This window comes from Pristis pectinata, chromosome 2 (assembly GCF_009764475.1).
Source record: "Pristis pectinata isolate sPriPec2 chromosome 2, sPriPec2.1.pri, whole genome shotgun sequence".
NCBI classification, from domain to species: domain Eukaryota; kingdom Metazoa; phylum Chordata; class Chondrichthyes; order Rhinopristiformes; family Pristidae; genus Pristis; species Pristis pectinata.
Window position 1 is genome coordinate 45,800,909 of NC_067406.1, and position 18,699 is coordinate 45,819,607.

The following is an 18,699-nucleotide window of genomic DNA, read 5'->3' on the forward strand; positions in this document are numbered from 1 at the left end:
TTTTAAGATCCTTAGGCACATACCATCAGGTCCTGGTGATTTGTCCACCTTTAGTCCCATGAGTTTCTCTAATACTATATCCCTTGTGGTTGGGATTTTTATTAGTTCCTCCATGTTATTTGAGATTAGCCCATCTGTTATCTAAGGGATATTTGGAGTGTCCTCCAGAGTGAAGACTGATGCAAAAATTGATTTAATATATCTGCCACCTGTTTGTTTTCTGTTTTTAATTCAGCAGCCTTGTTCTCCAAACTTCAACTGTCTTCTTTCCATTTGTATCCACAGAAACTCTTCTTGTTTGTTTTAATATTACCCGCAAATTTTCTCTCAGAAACAATTTTCTCCCTTCTTATGACCCTTTTAGTTTTTGCTGTTGGATCCTAAAATCTTCCCCATCCTCTGCCTACCACTAGCCCTTGCTGCCTTCAATTTAACATTATCCTTGACCTCCTTTGTTAACCACAGATAGTGCCTCTTTCTCATGGAATCCCTCTTCTTAATTGGAATAAACTCCTATTGAGTGTTATGGACCAGTTGTTTAAATATCACCGCTGTTCATCTACAGACGTGTCCCTTAGCTTATTTTCCCAGTCCACTTTAGGCAATTCCACCTTCAAAGCATTATGATTTCCTTTATTTAAGTCGGAGACAGTGCTTTTGGTCCTGTGATATTCATCCTCAAACTGGAACTGGAATTTTATCATATTTTGGTCACTACCTCTTAGGGAACCTTTAACCACAAGATCTCTTATCACTCATGGCCAAATCTAAAATAGCCTGTTCCTGGGCTACTGCTCTGAGAAGCAATCCCTGATACACTCCTAAATTCTTCTTCTATGATACCTTTGCTAATTTGGTTCATCCATTCAATACATGGATTAAAGTCTCCCATGACAATTGTAATTCCCTGCAAACATGCCCTAGATATTTCCCCAGTAATGGTGCACTCTATCAAGAGGTCACATTTTGGGGCCTAAAGACTACTCTCACTTGTGTCTTCTTTACCCTGTTATTCATGATTTCAAGCCAAACTGATTCCATATTGCTATCCAGTGACCATATCACAACTCAACACCACTCCAAAACCTTGATTAATAATGCTACCCCACCTCCTTTCCCCATTTGGCCTATTCCTTTGGAACATAATACAACCTGGAATATTGAGCACCCAGACCTGATCACCCTGCAACCACTTCTCAGTAACAACTATCATATGTTGCCATCTGCGCTGTCATCTACCTTATTGCAAATAAAGACTGTTAAGCATTGATTTTTTTTACTGTTTTACTAACTCTGGATTTGCTCTGTGCTGCATACTTTTGTTTGCATTTTCTGCCCCAGCATTGCACACTTTGCTTACCAATTTCCCCCTCAGTAATCTGTGCCATCATTCTCCCATTTTCTTGTGATTTATTGAACATTTATGGAATGAGTTACCAGATGAAGTGGTTGAGGCAGGTACAGTATCAACATTTAAAAGACACTTGGACAGGTACACGGATAGGAAAGGTTTACAGGGATACGGGTCAAATAAGGGCAAATGGGACTAACTTAGATAGGCATCTTAGTTGTCATGGACGTGTTGGGCCAAAGAGTCTGTTTCTGTGCTGTATTACTCTATGACTCTATGTTGTTTTTGGAGCCCTCTCTCCTTCTACTTAGTTTAAAGCCCTGTCTACAAACCAATTTATGTGATCCACCAGGAAAACTCTGATTATATGCTATCTGACTATACGGAAATCCTGATGGTTCAGCATCTGGCTGACCAGGTGTGTTTGCCTTGCTCCCTGTCCACTCACCGGAGCCCTGATGCCACCTGGTTCTGTAGGGCCACATTCCCTCGAAACCAACCAGGTTCTGTTTCCTACACTCTCTTTAAAGGGAATGTTTCCCATAGAAAATTTATTGTTATAATGTGTAACATCTTAAAAAAATTGACTTAAAAATGTGAAAGAACATCCAATAGTCTGGCATCACGAAGGTACTGAGTGTGCCAGATTAACGTAGTTTTACTGTAAATTAATTAATGTACTCATGAACAATTCTACCATGAAATTTTGATGGGTCTTAAAATGTCATAAAATATTCACCTCAAATTTTGGTTCCTTGGATTTCCATCCCAGCAGATGTCATAATAATCTTAAATCTATTGTGCGATTGTCAGATAAATCATCTAAGGCCTTCGGTGGGAAGGGGATTTTGTCAATTTAGCAATCCATAGTGAATAAATCTAGTTTTGAAAATACCTAAATATTAGTCAAACATGTAGAGAAACTATGGTATTGTTGAATGTCGGCAGTTAACATGCCTATGTACATACTTGTATAGGAGCATTTTTTTCCTCTCCTTGTGGAGTGTTTTATACTGAATATCCAAACTATGACATTACTTCATTTCTTTTTTTTAGATATTATTGGAATTCACTATCTGTCCACTGGCTTCCTAGCACTGTCACACAGTGTTTGTCAGGCACTGTTTGAGGAACTCCTGCTTTTGCTGCAGCCTCTTTCATTACTGCCCTTTGATCTAGATTTAATGTTTGAACACCATGTTATTCAAATGAACAAAGAGCAACAAAAGAAGAAGGAACAGCTCAAAGTCAAGCAGGACCTCTTGCAGTCTGCACACTCCACCTTCCAACTAATGAGAACCAATGGCAGCAGTGATGGTGGAAATAAAAATTTGGGATCTCAGCAGAACAGGGAGGAAAAGTCACAAAGAATCACTCGAAGTGTAGTTATACCAAATGGTACAATAGCAAAAGATGCAGTATTATTAGATAAAGAAGATAGAGATGTGGAGAGAATGCAAAAGGAGACAGTAATGGACGTGAAAAAGGACAAGCAAGCAGGGTGGTGGTACCAACTCATGCAGAGTTCACAGGTGTACATTGAAGGGTTTTCTGATGAATCAAAGTTTGTCAAATGGGAGAAGAGAAAGAGGCAGAGTAATGGTGCTGTGCCTGTACAGGTAGATATTGATGTGGAGAAAGGATCAGTTCGAGAAGATGTTGTAGAGGGAGCAGAGAATGGGGCTGTATCTGAGTTACAAAATTCGGACATTTGCAGTATGGTGTCTGATCTGGCTGCATCAAATGAAGAGGCATTAGCCATGAAGGAACTCTTAAAGAAGAATCAACCTGAGGATTCTAAAAATGAAACCAAATCTTCTTGGATGGGGAGTCCTCCAGAGTCTGTGCTACATGAACTTAAACATAGCAAAGTGAATGAAAGTGTGGCTTCATGTGATCATGTTGAACAACCAGAAAAAAACCTAAACCTTGAGCACACTGAAGGCAAACAAGGAATGTGGCTGGGCCGACTGTTTGGTGCAAGTGTAAATCAGACTCGAAAGGAAGAGTCAAGGCTAGTCAAACCACAGAAAAGCAGGTAAGGCTTTTCCTTATTGTCGTGTTGAAGTAATGTTGCCAGAACCGCAGCATTTATTCATCCATGTAATGCGAGCATTGCTAGCAAGGTCAGCATTTATTGCCTATCCCAAATGTCCTTGAACTGATCGCATGTTAGACTATCTCAGCCAGCAAATGAGCCACAACTACAACGGGCCTACAGTGCTGTAGAGCCGAACGTATTGGTCAGAACAAGTAGGAAAGACAAATTTCCCCTGTCCAGATGAAGGGTCTTGACCCAAAACATTTCCCTCCACCGATGCCGCCTGACCAGCTGAGTTCCTCCAGCATCTTGTTTGTTGCTCCAGATTCCAGCACCTACAGTCCCTTGTGTCCTTCCCTAACATTTGTTTGTGAATCAGTAAGATTTTTTACAACTATCTGGTAGTTTCCTGGTTACTATTACTAGCACCATTTTTTGATTTTATGGATTTCATTATCAGAATTTAAAATGACATGGTGGGATTAGAATCTTTGTCTCCAGATCTTTAGTGCAGACCTATGGATTAGTTGTGCAGCTAATTGATCTTTACCCTTTATTTACACCACTGCAGTCCTTGTAATGGTACTCCAATAATGCATTAATGACAAGTTCCAGGATTTCAACCCAATTAAGGAAAAATTCAGGTTGGTGTGTCAATTGGAAGGGAATTTGTAGAGTGTGATGCTCCCAAAATATTGCCATTCTTGATGGTAAAGATCACAGGTGACACAACCTTGACAAATTGCACAACATCTCTAGTTGATTGTACAATGTGGTGAAGGGGCCGGATATTGGATTCACCGGAGGTAGAACAAAGAAGATTATTGCATAGGAACAGGCCCTTCAGCCCACGATGTTGTGCTGAACCAATTAGACTAGTAATTAATCGCCTAACTGAACTAATCCCTTTTGCATGCACAAGTCCATATCCCTCCATTCTCTGCAAATTCATGTGCCTACCTAAGAGCCTTTTAAACATCTCTATCATATCTGCTTCCACTACCACACCTGGCAGTGCATTCTGGGCACCCACCAGTCTCTGTGTGTTTCAAAAAAAACTTGCCCTGCACATGTCCTGCACTTAGCCCCCCCCCCCCCACTTTAAATGCATGCCCTCTAGTATTAGACATTTTGACCCTGGGAAAAAGATACCGGCTGTCTAATCTATCTATGCCCCTCATAATTTTATAACCTTCTAACCTTCTATCAGGTCTCCCCTCAGCCTCTGCTGCTCCAGAGAAAACAACCCAAGTTTGTTCAACCTCTCCTCATTGTACATGCCCTCTAATCCAGGCAGTATCTTGGTAAACCTCTTCGGCACCCTCTCCAAAGCCTCCACATTCTTCCTATAATGGGGCGACAAGAATTGAATGCAATACTCCAGATGCAGCCTTACCAAAGTTTTATAAAGCTACAACTTAACTTCCTGACTCTTGAACTCAGTACCTTGACTACTAAAGGCAAGCATACCATATTCTTTACTACCCTATCAACTTGTGCAGCCACTTTCAGGTACACCATTAAAGCAAACTGCTCTGCCATGCATGGCTTATTAGTTTACTAATTGTTGTTGAAGCTGCTTCTATCTAAGCCCTTGGTGAGTATTTTCTCATACTCTAGACTTGAGGTCTGCAAATGGTAGTTGTGTGTTGAGGCATGCTAGGAAATATTGAAAATCTACTTTATAGCATCCTTTAATTAAAAAAAAGACAATTTAAGATGAACTATTTATTAGTTCTGATGGTAGTACATCTGTCTCTGAGTCAGACAGTGGGTACGTCCCAGGAGACACAAGACACTGCAGATCTTAGCAGCGGGGACAAGTACCGAAGAAGGACACGTGGCTGTAGTAGTGAGTCTAGGTGTCTGCATTATAAAAGTGACTACACTTCAAAATTACTCCATTGACTAAAAAGCATTTGGGAAATCCAAGGTTGTGAAAGGTGCTATTCAAATGCATGTATGTCTTATTAATTTATTGACAAAGGTTGTAAGTTGTTTTTACTCCTAATTATCTATATATATTTTAGCACATTTTCCTAGTTCACATTAGTAGGACTTCTGGCCAAATTATTGGCACTATTTTGTTACTCTAATTATTTCAAATCCCCTTCTCACTTTGAGCTGGATTCATCAGTCCAAGTTGAAATTTTTGTCACATTATTCTGGGCTGCATTGAAACCTATGTACCAGAAGTGACTGCTGAATCCATTGAGACACCTTCCTAACTGACAGTTTTGAATTGGACATAACAAGGATTCAAAGTAAATTTTACAGTTTTGAGTTCTTACTGAAAGAGTGGGTAATTAGCTTTAGTCAGCTTAAGATTCTCAATTTAACATATGAGGAAATTGAGGAGTAAATCAGTATCGCACAAGCATGTGTCACTATTCTGCTGAATACTTGAAAGCTGTGCCTTACAGACACATGAGTGCTTTCAGTGGCTGCCTGCACTCATGGGAACCCTGCAGATCCAGTAGCTGAGATGCCACCTGGTTGCGACTGAAATCAAAGCAAAGGTACTCATCTCTCTGTGAATGCTGGGATGACCACTCTGGGTGCAGCAGGGAGAAGCAAATTGTGAGACATTGCAGAGATCTGGTGCAACTGTTTAGAAAGGTCCTGTGGCAAGGAAGTTAAGAGCCAGCATGACTTTGCCTTTGACGGATAGAGCAGTCCATGAATGAGAGCAAGGCTGAAGATTTTCCTGCAGCATTTGATGTATCCGTGCGATTTCAGCCTTGGAAAACATTGGCCTTTGGCTACATATACAAGTGGGTGTATCTTTGTCTTCTTCCCTCTGAACAACCCTGCAGCATTGCTATACTAATGCATATAATAATGGAGTGGTGCACTTATTGAATGAGTATCTCAGCAGCTAAGAACTTGAAGAAAACACTTCCTATTAGTTAAAACACATTCTATGGGCTTTAGAAGGTATTTGATGCATCTGCAAGCAGTTTTAAAGCTGCTCTTACTCCTTGTCACAAACTATTGTTTTAGATATCATGGGAAAGGTGCTTGTGTGGGAAAAGTTTTAGATATCAAGGGAAAGGTGTTTGTGTGGGGAAAAACTATTTATAAAGTTTGCCTAAGCTGAAAGTAATTATACACATTGAAGTGGAGGTAGAATTTTCTTGGCTCTGGCACAGTAATATTTTCGTGCATCCCTGTCGTTATTAATTTGTATTTTCTATTTTTTGTCTTCAGATTACCTTCTGGCTGGTTGGGACTTGATAAATCAGTGTATGATCTAATGGTGCGGACTATGGGAACTGGAAAATGGAGAGGATCTCAATACGTAGCAGAACAAATCAACCCACAGACTGGAGGTAGTCAGCCAGAATCTCAAGAAACAAAAGCCCAATATGAGCGGTAGTGGTATTTACATTATTTTCTTGAATCTAGGTGGTTAGGCAATATGTGTTAAGCAATTTCACAGTATTTATAACTTGAAATACAAGGCTAACTTCTCGGATGTCCTGGTTAATAAAACTACAGATACATATGACATTAAACCATATAAGTAAAAGGTCTTGCATTTCGTGCACAATCTGTGTTGATTCACCAGATTTCACTGACAGCAGCACTTGGGATGCTGCACTTGCTAATATTATAGTTAAAACTTCTAATGCCAAATATCAAACTTGTGGCTTTTCCCCTCCTGATATCTGGTATTAATGGAGAAGGAATTAAGAGAACGGGAAGGCAGAATACTGTAAGAAGAAAATGAAGTACTTCAGCTGCTTAGGTAACTGAAATCACCTTACATCCATTATATATTAGTGGACAACAAGGAGTACTTGAAGTACCCAGAAAAATTCTAAATAATTTTGGTAATATTTTTATTGATAAACTTAGAGCATTTACTGTAGCATTTTCTTCTGTACATAACTTACTAGAGTCATAGAGCAATACAGTCTTTGGCCCAATGAGTCCATTGCTAACCATGGTGCCCACTTAGCTCGTCCTAATTTCCTGCATTCAGCCCATATCCCTCTAAGCCCCATCCCTCCACGAACCTATCTAAGTGCTTCTTAAATGATACCATTGTACCTGACTCAACCACTTCCTCTGGCAACTCGTTTCATATACTCACCACCATCTGTAGGAAAAAGTTGTCCCTCAGATCTTTCCCCTCTCGCCCTAAATCTATGGCTCCTAGTTTTGGACTCCTCTACCCTGGGGAAAAGACTGTTACCATCCACCTTATCTATGCCTCTCATAATTTTAAACATTTCTATAAGGTCCCCTCTCATTCTTCTATGTTCCAAGGAATAAAGACCGAGCCTGGTCAACCTCTCCCTATAACTCAGGCCTTCTAGTCCTGGCAACATCCTCGTAAATCTTTTCTACACTCTTTCCAGTTTAACCACATCTTTCCTATTACAGAATAACCAAAACTGTACACAGTACTCCAAGTGTGGCCTCACCAGCAACTTAACAAATGCAACATAATGTCCCAACTCCTATGCTTAATGCCCTGACTGATGAAGGGCAGCACCTAAACGCCTTTCTCACCACCCTGTCTACCTATGACACTGCTTTCAATGAACTATGCACTTGTACCCCTAGGTCCCTCTGTTCCATTAAATTCTCTAGTGTCCTACCATTCATAGTGTAAGTACTTCTTACACAACAGAACAACATTAGCCACCTTCCAGTCTTTGGGAACTTCACCAGTGGCTAACAATGAAGCAAATATCTTCCTGACTCTCTTCTCTCCCTGGTCACGCTTTTACTCTTAATATAGCTATGGAACGTCTTGGGATTTTCCTTAACCCTACCTGCCAGATCCATCTCATACCCTCTCTTTGCCCTCCTGATTTCCCTCTTAAGTGTATTCTTAATTATTTTATAGTCATCAAGGGATTCACTCGTCCTGACCTCCTAAACCCAATGAATGCTTGCTTCTTTTTCTTGGACCAGAGCCTCAATACTCAATATCTCTTGTCAGCCAGGGTTCCCTAAACTTGCCAGGTTTACCCTTCACCCTAACAGGAACATGCTGCTCCTGGATCCTTGATATCACTCTCTTAAAAACCTTCCACTTGCTATTTGTTCCTTTCCCTTCAAACAGGCTCACCCAATCGACCTCTGCTAGATCCTGCCTAATTCCCCCAAAATTAGCCCTGCTCCAGTTTAGGACCCTAACCTGTGGACCTGTCCTATCCTTTTCCATCACTATCTTAAAACTAATAGAATTATGGTCACTTGAGTCAAAGTGCTCCCTGACTGCTGCTTCAGTTACTTGCCCTGCCTCGTTCCTTAAGAGAGGGTCCAGTATTGCACTCTCCCAAGAAGGGCTCTCTATATATTGACTCAGAAAACTCTCCTGGATACATTTTTGCTCTTGATTCTTCAGTTCATATGTTATTCTTCAGCCAAAACTTGGCAGACATATGATCTGTTTTGAGTCCTCAGAAAATACCAGTCATAAGATAATCAGAAACAAATCCACTGAAGAATACCAAAACCTCCCTTGTGTCTTTTCATGTTACGAAGAATTTTAGTCCTCCCGCATAACACCATGCTGAGATGTGAAATAATTAATAGGCATGAGTTTTTGATGCAGCATGTGTGTAGATCTTCTTCTACAATGTCACTGTTCACTTTCAGTTAATCATAGTGGAAGGGACCTGGTCACAATTAAATGTGAAAGATTGGGGATATTCAGGCACACCAACTGAGATTTGTCAGCTCAGCACATAATGATAAACAAACTTATCCTTTTCAAATGACCAATGCATTTACTCACTGAGCAATATTGGAAACGTGTATAATTTTGTAAATTATTGGTAATCAAAAATATTGATAGGATATTTTGTTGTGAATAATTACCAACAGTTTGAAAATGTGTTTAACTAATTAGTTATACAATTTATTTAATCCATTGGCAGAAGCTTGACAGGAGCCTGTAGTCTGTATGACACATAATAAAATCAATTGGTACTGCAAAACACACAGTGGAACATAAAAATTCATTGCTTATTCTGAGACATTGTTCTGATTATCTCTCCTCTAGATTTTTATGTTTTAACTTTCTGCTACTTATATTCAGCAATCTCAGTTTGTATTTATTCTGTGAAGCATCTTTTAGTCACCTATGCAGTTTAATACTGATCTTTTTTTTCTAGCTTTTTGGTGCTTTTAACCTCAAAGTTGTCACAGGACACCAATATAAGTTATGATGGAAAAGCAAAAAACACCTGCAGATGCTCTAAATATGAAATAAAAAAAGAATATGTTGGAAATACTCAGCAGATCAGATAACATCTGTTTGATAACCTTAAATGTTAGCTCTGTTTCTCTCTCCACAAAGCTGCCTGTCCTGCTGAGCATTTCCAGCATTTTCTGTTTTTATCATACAAATATGAGGCCTCGGTCCCCATGGCTGATGGCACTAGTAAGCTCAAGTACAAGCAGCACATCCTTATTCCTCTTTTTCTGTTTACCACGTGTATTTCTGCTGCTTTGTGGTATTAAATACCAACATTGCTAAAATGCATTGCTTCTTACAATTTTTTGATTAATTTTTAAGTTTTAACACAAAAGAAGAGAATGTGATAGGATAGCAAAAGCCCAACATGAAAAAAAATTAAAATAACTTCTGTGTTATACCTTCAGCTTTACAAACACATATTTATTTTTTTTTCCATTTAAGAGAAGTGAAGGCACTTTGCCATCACATAGCAACCGAGAAAGGACAACTCAGCTTTAAAAAAGGAGATGTTCTGAGGGTGATGTCAAAAGTGGATGCAGACTGGCTGCTGTGTGGCCTTGGTGCTGAATGTGGATTAGTACCTTTTACTTATGTGACTCATCCAGAAGATGAAGATTATTAATATGAATGCTCGATGGACCGTGCAATTTTAATTGAGGAGGATATGGGAAGGAGATGAAAAAGTAATAATTGTTAACTTCAGCAAGATTACATTGAGCAAAAAAAGCACTAAATTGCCAATATTTCTTTGCTTATTACTTTGTTCTTCATTGATTGCATTTAGAACCTCAACCAAGTAGAATATATTGCTCATCCATTAATTCTCATTGGTGATTATCAAGCATGCCTGCCACACAAACATTTGTTCTAATTTCACATGCCTTTAGTAGTTAGCAGCTTTATATTAACAGACTTCCAAATAAGTGGGACAGAACTAAAATATGAAGTATATATATAATATATGTATTTCATATATATAATATATATGCTACAGTTTATTATTTAATAATGTATATCAATTTTCATTTCAAATGGTGTAAATTGCATGAATTTGTGAGGTACAAATAACAGGCAGTATTTCTGTTTGTGAAAGACAGTATTGGTGCCTTGATTGGATCTTGTAGGGTGACTCAACTGCCTCCCCTGCACAGACATTCTACAAGAATGTGTAACGTTTGAGTTAGTATCAGAATCAATTAAAATATAATAATTTGTAGTAATATATACCTCTGGCTTGTATATATGCAGTTAAAGAAGGTACACCATATTTAATTTTTTTCTGGACATTCTTTCAACATGTATGTATTATTTATTTTGCACATTAAAAAGTGCTGAAATGATGGCATGTGATATAGTGGGTGTGTTGTATTCCTTTGCAAGAAATTGTAGTGAATTCATGATAAGTGAATAATGTATTTACTTATCAAATATAATCTTTAAATTGGACTGTGATATTTATATATCAGTAGTTGCAAATCTTTAATATAACTGCACTGAGCTTGGATATTCTGTTTAATTCACTTACAGAAGAGAATCTTTAAAAATTGTATGCAATAGAATCTCTAGGGAGTCTAAATCTACATATATTTAGTAGAATCATATAATCATACAGCATGGAAACAGGCCACATGGCCCAACTTGTCCATGACGATCACTGGGCACCCTTCCGTATTAATCCCATAACCCAGCACTTGCTCCATAGCCCTCTATGTCTAAGCATTTCAAGTGCTCATTCAGAATTTCTTAATGCTATCAGTGACCCAGCTTCAACCACTCTCTCAGGTAGTATAATAACCTATATCTTTTTATCTGTATAAATACATCTGGAAGCCTTACAGATTGAATGCATTCTTTGTGAATCATATGGCTGTTGCACCATAGGGTGTCATGCCTGAAAAGTGTTGTTCATGAAAAATAATTACCATTGTTTTAAATAACAAATGTGTGTTAATTGCACTGCGTGCATGAAATACTTTATTGGGTATTGAGAATCTGACTTTGCAGGCTGGGGCATCCTACATTATCTCATGATCATTCTTTTTATTGGGATGAATATCATGTGGGACAAGTTAACCTTCACAGATTTCACATTACATGCTTCTATCATTTGAAGCCATGTGCCAGAATCCATTTCATTTGCTTGTGTTCATATTACATCAACCTGTTTAAAAACAAATCAGATGGTGAACTACTTCGAAAGAACAGTGACTTCTGTATTGTTAGTAAATGAGGTAGCAAAGAGAATCAGTTAATGTTTGTCTAATCTACTGGAGCAAATAGATTGGATGGTAGTTTAATGATTTTTCTACAGCAAGATTTCTTGAACTTTTCTGTGCTTGGATCCAAAAACAATGGCTTACTGCAAGGCACAGCTAGTTTTACTATGTCAGGGTTTCTCATTCCTGTTTTGGGCAACCCACTACATCTATTTCAAAAAGCAAAAAAAAACCTTCAGATTATTGGAAATCTGAAATTTAAAATAAAACAGAAAATGCTATTGCTAATTAGTAGGTCAGACAGCATCCATGGAGAGAGAAATCTGTAGTTAACATTTCAAGTCGATGACCTCTCATCAGACTTGTAACCTTAACTCTGTTTCTCTGTCCACAAATGCTGCCTGGCCCCCTGAGTGCCATCAACAGCATTTGTTGTTTTTACCCCATGTCTTCCTGTTGTCTTTTAAAGTTTCAATAATTTAATTATGGTTGATTTCATGAATATTGTGATCAATTATTAGACACTTATGCTGCATGCGGCCCTTCAGCATAAAAGGAAAGCCTTTAGTCTTTGAGAGGGAGAGGAGGAGAGAGAATATGAAGGGGTAGGGACTGGGGAGGCTTAGAGTTTATGGGGAGGAGGAGTTGAAGAGGTGGTTAAAAAGTTTTTATTTATTCATGTTTTGGGGTGCAGGTGTTGCCAGCATTTACTGCCCATACCTAACTCTGCTTGAGAAGGTGATGGTGATCCACCTAGTTGAGCCATAGCCGTCCTTCTAATGAAGATACTCCCAAAATGTTATTGAGCAGGGAGTTCTAGGATTTAGTCATAAACGGGATGAGGACCATCGATATACTCCCAAGGCAGAATATTTTGTGACTTGGAGGGGAACTTGCAGATGGTGGTATTCCCATGTGCCTGCTTCCCTTCTCCCTCTTGGTGATAGAGGTTGTGTGTTTGAAGTAACCTAAGATAGTAAACACAGTAAATTTTGTAACTTTCACCCTCTGTAGCCACAATGCATGATATTGGATCAAGCAGCCTGCTTTGCTTGGGAGGTGTTGGGGTTCTTGAGTGTGATTGGAGCTGCACTTATCCAGATGAGTGTACAGCACTCCATCATGCTGCTCACTTGTGCATTGTAGATGGTGGAAAGGCTTTGGGATGTCAGAAGATGAATTACTTGCCTCAGGCTACTCAGCATCCGACGTGCTCCTATGGCTACAATATTTATGTGGATAGCCAACTGAGTTTCTAGTCAATGGTGAAGCCCAGGATGTTAATGATGAGGGACTCAACTCTAGTAGTGCCACTGAATACTGAGGATTAGTAGTTAAACTTTTCTCTTGTTGGAGATGGTCATTTCCTGGCACTTTCATGGCACAAATACTACTTTCCATTTTTCAACCCATACCTAAGTGTCATCCAGGTCTTGCTGCTTTAAGGCATGGACTGCTTCATTTGCTGAGTGGTCTGGACAATTAATAATCGAAACCAAGGAGATAACAGATGTATTAAATAGGTACAGTCTTCCCCAGAAATGACAGGAACTTGGAACAATACATAGGTCGGAAATGTGGCCATGAACCGAGTTTCCACGGAGCAGAAGATATCTGCAGCCCCGCAGCAGCCGGAAAATTCAACCCACTGGCCTCCCAAATGTTCATTCATAAGTACGGGCTGTACATAAGTTGAGTGTTTACTTGCTGGGGAGACTTCTTTGCTGCATTAACCTTCACTACAGACAATACAAGTAACCTCACAGAATTAAGATATCTATTAGTCACATGTACATCGAAACACACAGTGAAATGCATCTTTTGCGTAGAGTGTTCTGGGGGCAGCCCGCAAGTGTCGCCACGCTTCCAGCGCCAAGATAGCATGCCCACAACTTTTTAACCTGTACGTCTTTGGAATGTGGGAGGAAACCGGAGCACCCGGAGGAAACCCACGCAGACACGGGGAGAACGTACAAACTCCTTACAGACAGCAGCTGGAATTGAACCCTGGTCACTGGCGCTGTAATAGCGTCACGCTAACCGCTACACTACTCTGGAAAATTACAGTCACTAAGGAATGAGATTGTGCAAATTGTTGGAGCAGCAGTTCACAAGTGTCTGGGTCCTGATGGACTTCATCCTAGGATTTTAAAAGAACTGGCTAATGGAATTATTAGTGTATTGGTTTCAATTCTTCAAAATTTGTGAGATTCAGTGAGAATTTAATTATATTTGGAAAATAGCAACTGCAACTGCTTTGATCAGAGGGATTCAGAAATCAGGAAACTACAAGCTAGTTAGATCAACATCTGTCATTGGGAAAATATTATAAACCATATTAAAGATGATATAGTAGGGCACATCAAAAACTTCAAGATGATCAAACAAAGTTAACATGGTTTTGTGAAAGGGAAATCATATTTGACCAATTTACTGGATTCTTTGAAAAAGTAGCATGTTCTGTGGACATACTATACATAGATCTCAAGAAGGCATTTGATAAAGTGCTGCATCAATTCTATTGCAGAAGATAAAAGTTCACGGTGCAGGAAATAATATTTTGGGTACGGATAGAAGATTAGTTGGCTAACGTGAAATGTAGGCATAAATGAGTTTTCTTCTAGGTGGCAAAATGTGCCACAGGGATTGGTGCTGATTTCTCATCTCTATTAAATTTATGACTTGGATAAAGACACAAAAGGCACGTTTGCTAAATTTGCTGATGACACAAAGTTTGGTAGGAAAGTAAGCTGGGAAGAGAACATAAGGAGTACGCAGAAGGATTTAGATAGGTTAGATGAAGAGGCAAAGATCTAGTAGCTGGAGTATAATGTGGGAAATATGAAATTGTTCCTTTTGGCAGAAAAAGTGATCAGTAACATATCATCTGAACAGTGAGAATTTGGAGGACTCTAAGATGCGCGGGGATCTGAGTGTCCTAGTGCAAGTTTCACAAAAGACCAGAATGCAGGATCAACAAATAATAAGAAAAGCCAACAAAATTTTGTCATTTAATGCTAAGGAAATTCAATTCAAAAGAATGAGGTAATGTTTGTTATACAGGGAATTGATGAGATCACATAGAATAGTACAGCACAGAAATGGGACCATTGACCAATTATGTCCATGCTGAATTTTTTGCCCATCAACACTAATCCCACACCCCCATTAAGACTGTATCCTTCGATGCCTTGACAATTCAAATGCCTGTCTAAATGCCTATTAAACGTAGTGATTGTATCTGATTCCACCATCTCCTCTGACAGCACGTTCCAGATATCAACCAATCTCTTTGTTTAAAAAAAAGTGTTCAGCTCAGCTCCCCCTCAAAACTCCTTCCTTTCACCTTAAAACTATGCTCTCTCGCTTTTGATAACCCTATCATGGTAAAAAGATTCTGACCATCTGTATCATGGAGGGTCATGGCCGTCACGTGACAGTGACAACACTGACCCCATCTGGTCGGATGACAGCACTGCTCATCTGGTCGGAAGACACACCACTGTCAATCAAGGTTTGGCTCCACCCTACCCATCAAGTGCACACCTGAACCATTGGCCCTTTTAAGCACCTTTGTCCTTACTGGCACCAGGCCATTGGCCCTTTTGAATGACCTGGGCTGGACCACGCAGCCCTCCGGCAGTATAAAGAGTGCCACATGCTTGGTTCTGTCTCTTCGTCTTCTCTGAGGGATGTTGAGGTAAACTGTGCACTGCTTAAGAGTAATTAGTTAGAAAATCCCTCTAGCATAGAGCTGATGCTTGCACTGAGTCAAGGAGGGTGGCAGGCGTTGTATTGGTTCTTCCTTGATTTGTTTGTACCCAGTTTGTTGTGTGTGTGTATCTCACCCTTGTTGCCATTCCACCCCCCCCATGTTTAGATTTTTTTTTTAATTTTTAAAAAAAATTTATTTACAACGTGGTAACAGGCCCTTTTGGCCCAACGAGTCTGCGCTGCCCATTTTAAACCCAAATTAACCTACCCGTACGTCTTTTTGCAATGTGGGGGGAAACCGGAGCACCTGGAGGAAACCCACACAGACACGGGAGAACGTACAAACTCCTCACAGACAGCGACGGGAATCTAATCCCATTCGCTGGCACTGTAATAGCGTTGCACTAACCGCTACGCTACCATGCCATCACGATCATTCATGTGCATGTGTGTATTGCCCCCATTATCCTGTCCTGCGTTTGTCTTTTATAAATAAATTATTTTAACTCCAAAGACTGTGTCCAGAGTCCTTGCCCTTTAAGACCTTATGAACTTGTCTTACAATGCCATCTACCCAATCTGCCTTTCATAACTATATATCAGGTCACCTTCAGCCACCTGCACTCTTGGGAAAACAAGCCCAGTCTATTCAATCTCTCCTCATAACTAAAATGCTTAAATCTAGGCAACATGCTGGTAAATCTTCTCTGCACTCTCTATAGTGCAATCACGTGCTTCCTATGGTGGAGTACTGGGGTCTTATATAAGATAGCACGTAAATGTGTTGGATGCTGTTCGGTGAAGGTTTACCAGACAAATATTTGAAATGGGCAGGTTATCATATGATAAAAGGTTGAACAGGCTAGGCTTGTATTTGCTGAAATTTAGAAGAGTGAGAGGGGATTTGATTGAAATGCATAATGTCCTGAAGCAACTTTACAGGTTGAATGTGTAAAGGGTTTTTCCTCTTGTAGGTGAATCTAGAACCAGGAGTCACTGTTTAAAAATAAGGGGTCACTCAGTTAAGACTGAGATGAGGTGAATTTTGTTTTTCTCTTGAGAGTCACCAGTCTTTGGAACTTTCTTCCACAAAAGGGGGTGGAAGCAGAGTCTTTGAATATTTGAGGTAGATGCTAGATAACCAAGCTGGCGAAAGGCTACTGAGGGTAGGCAGGGTTGTGGAGTTGAGATTAAAATCTTATGATCCATAATCTTATTAAATGGTGGAGCAGACTGGAAGCAAAAAGTGATCTACTCTTGATTCATGTGCTCATATGAGTTGTGGATGGAAGGGACTATCCTTCCAATCTGATAATGGAAGGACCATCATGATTGAAACAGCTGAAAATAATTGGGTTTGGGACACTTCCTTGTCAAACTCCTGCAGTAATATTCAGGAGCTGGGATGACTGAAGTTTAATAAACACTGCCACATTCCTTTGCAAAGTATGACTTCATCTCCTTGGAGTGTTTTCCTCTCTATGTGCATTGACTTCAGTTTTATCAAGGCTTCTTGATGGCTCATTTGGTCAAATGCTGCCTTGATGCTAAGTGCAGTCATTCCCACCTCACCACTGGAATTTGGCTCTTTGGTTCACATTTAGATCTGAAGACTGTGATGAGATCTGAAGACTGTGATGAGATCTGAAGCCAAGTGGCCCTGGCAAAACCCAAGCTTGCCTTATTGCACATGTTATTGCAGAGTAAGTGCCATATGAAAGCACTGTTGACAACCTCTATGAATCATTGTTTTCATGATACTTCTAGAAACATCTGGATAATTGTCATCAGCTTGTGCATGCATATATATGTTTATGATGCAGCTCTCAATTCCTCACGTGATTGGACCAGACCTTGCTTTAATGGGACCCACTGCCCTCAGGAGCTGTCTGCTGACACAACACACTGTATTTATCTTGTCTAGTTGTGAACGTCCAACTTCTGGTTTGAAGCAAAGACTACCAAAAATTAAATTTATAATTAAAAAATTTAAAATTACCAACATTTTCAATCGTAAAATAAAATTAGGTTAAACCACCTAAAGCACATAAATAATGAAAGTCATTAAGCAACACCTTCCATAACTTTGCTGATGATTAAGAATAGAATGGAGGATAATTACCAGGAGTAGATTTGTCCTGGCTTTTGTAAACGTGCTATAGCTGGGCAATCATTCACATTGTTGGTTGGATGCCAGTGTTGTGACCAGGAGGGATGCAAGAGGGAGTGAAATGGGGAACAGAGTGTTGGGAAATAGAGGAGAGAAAAGAGGGATATGAGACTGCTGATGCTGGAATCTGGAGCAACACAAAGTGCTGGAGGAACTCAGCAGGTCAGGCAGAATCTTTGAAGGGAAATGGACAGTCGATGTTTTGGGGTTGAAACCCTTCAATATGTGTTCATGTGACCACATGGGTTTTCCCGAGGTACCACAGTTCCCTCCCACATCCCAAATATGTGCTGGTTGGTAGATTAATTGATTACTGTAAATTACACCCAGCATAGATGGGTTGTGGGGAAAATTAGGGTGGAGCTGATGGGCATGTGATTGAATGGGTTGCAGTAATATGTGGGGGAATGAAATTGGTGGGATTGCTTTGAAGGGTCTCAACCTGAAATGTCAACTGTCCATTTCCCTCCATAGATGCTGCCTGACCTGCTGAGTTCCTCCAATGCTTTGTGTGTTGCGAGAGAAAGTGAAGGGGGGTGGGATTGGATTGATGCCCCAAGAATGTGCAGTGAATCAAACTGTGCCCCTGTTTTAAAGGAGCCAACCCAAACCGTGTCAGAGAGATAGCAGCTCCCTTTTCTCCTCCACTTCCCTCCCTTTCTGTCATTCCTCTGTTTCCCCCTTTCCTCTCCTCTGCTTTATCCTATACACCTCTTCTTTGTCTTTCCTTCCTCCCCCACTCTTCACTCTTCTGACTCTCACAGGAATTGGAGCTGATGCTTTTTATCTGCATTTTTATATATTAGCAGATCAGCCTCAAGTAAGTTCTGCTTCATATTTGCATCTCTGAGCAATTCAGGAATGGGGAAGGGTTCTGACAGGCTTGGGGAGGTGGCATAGCATATCTTCCTTGGGCCTCAGATTTCAAGCAGTAGGTTAGTTAAGGCTTACAGAAGAACAGAAAATTGGGAAATAAATGCACTG

General features: G+C 39.9%; 1 protein-coding gene across 5 annotated transcripts in view; it reads left to right on the forward strand.

Moving 5' to 3' along the window:
• Nucleotides 1-10,965, forward strand: part of rusc2 (RUN and SH3 domain containing 2) — a 75,866-nt gene extending 64,901 nt beyond the window's left edge. For 4 of the 5 annotated variants that reach the window (XM_052010296.1, XM_052010298.1, XM_052010295.1 and 1 more), the window contains 3 exons: nt 2,408-3,389; nt 6,603-6,767; nt 10,057-10,965. In XM_052010296.1, the coding sequence (XP_051866256.1) occupies nt 2,408-3,389; nt 6,603-6,767; nt 10,057-10,237 (1,328 nt within the window). In that variant the 3' untranslated portion in view covers nt 10,238-10,965. The remainder of the gene's footprint in view (nt 1-2,407; nt 3,390-6,602; nt 6,768-10,056) is intronic. The other variant, XM_052010300.1, reaches the window with a different exon arrangement.
• The last annotated feature ends 7,734 nt before the right edge of the window (nt 10,966-18,699 follow it).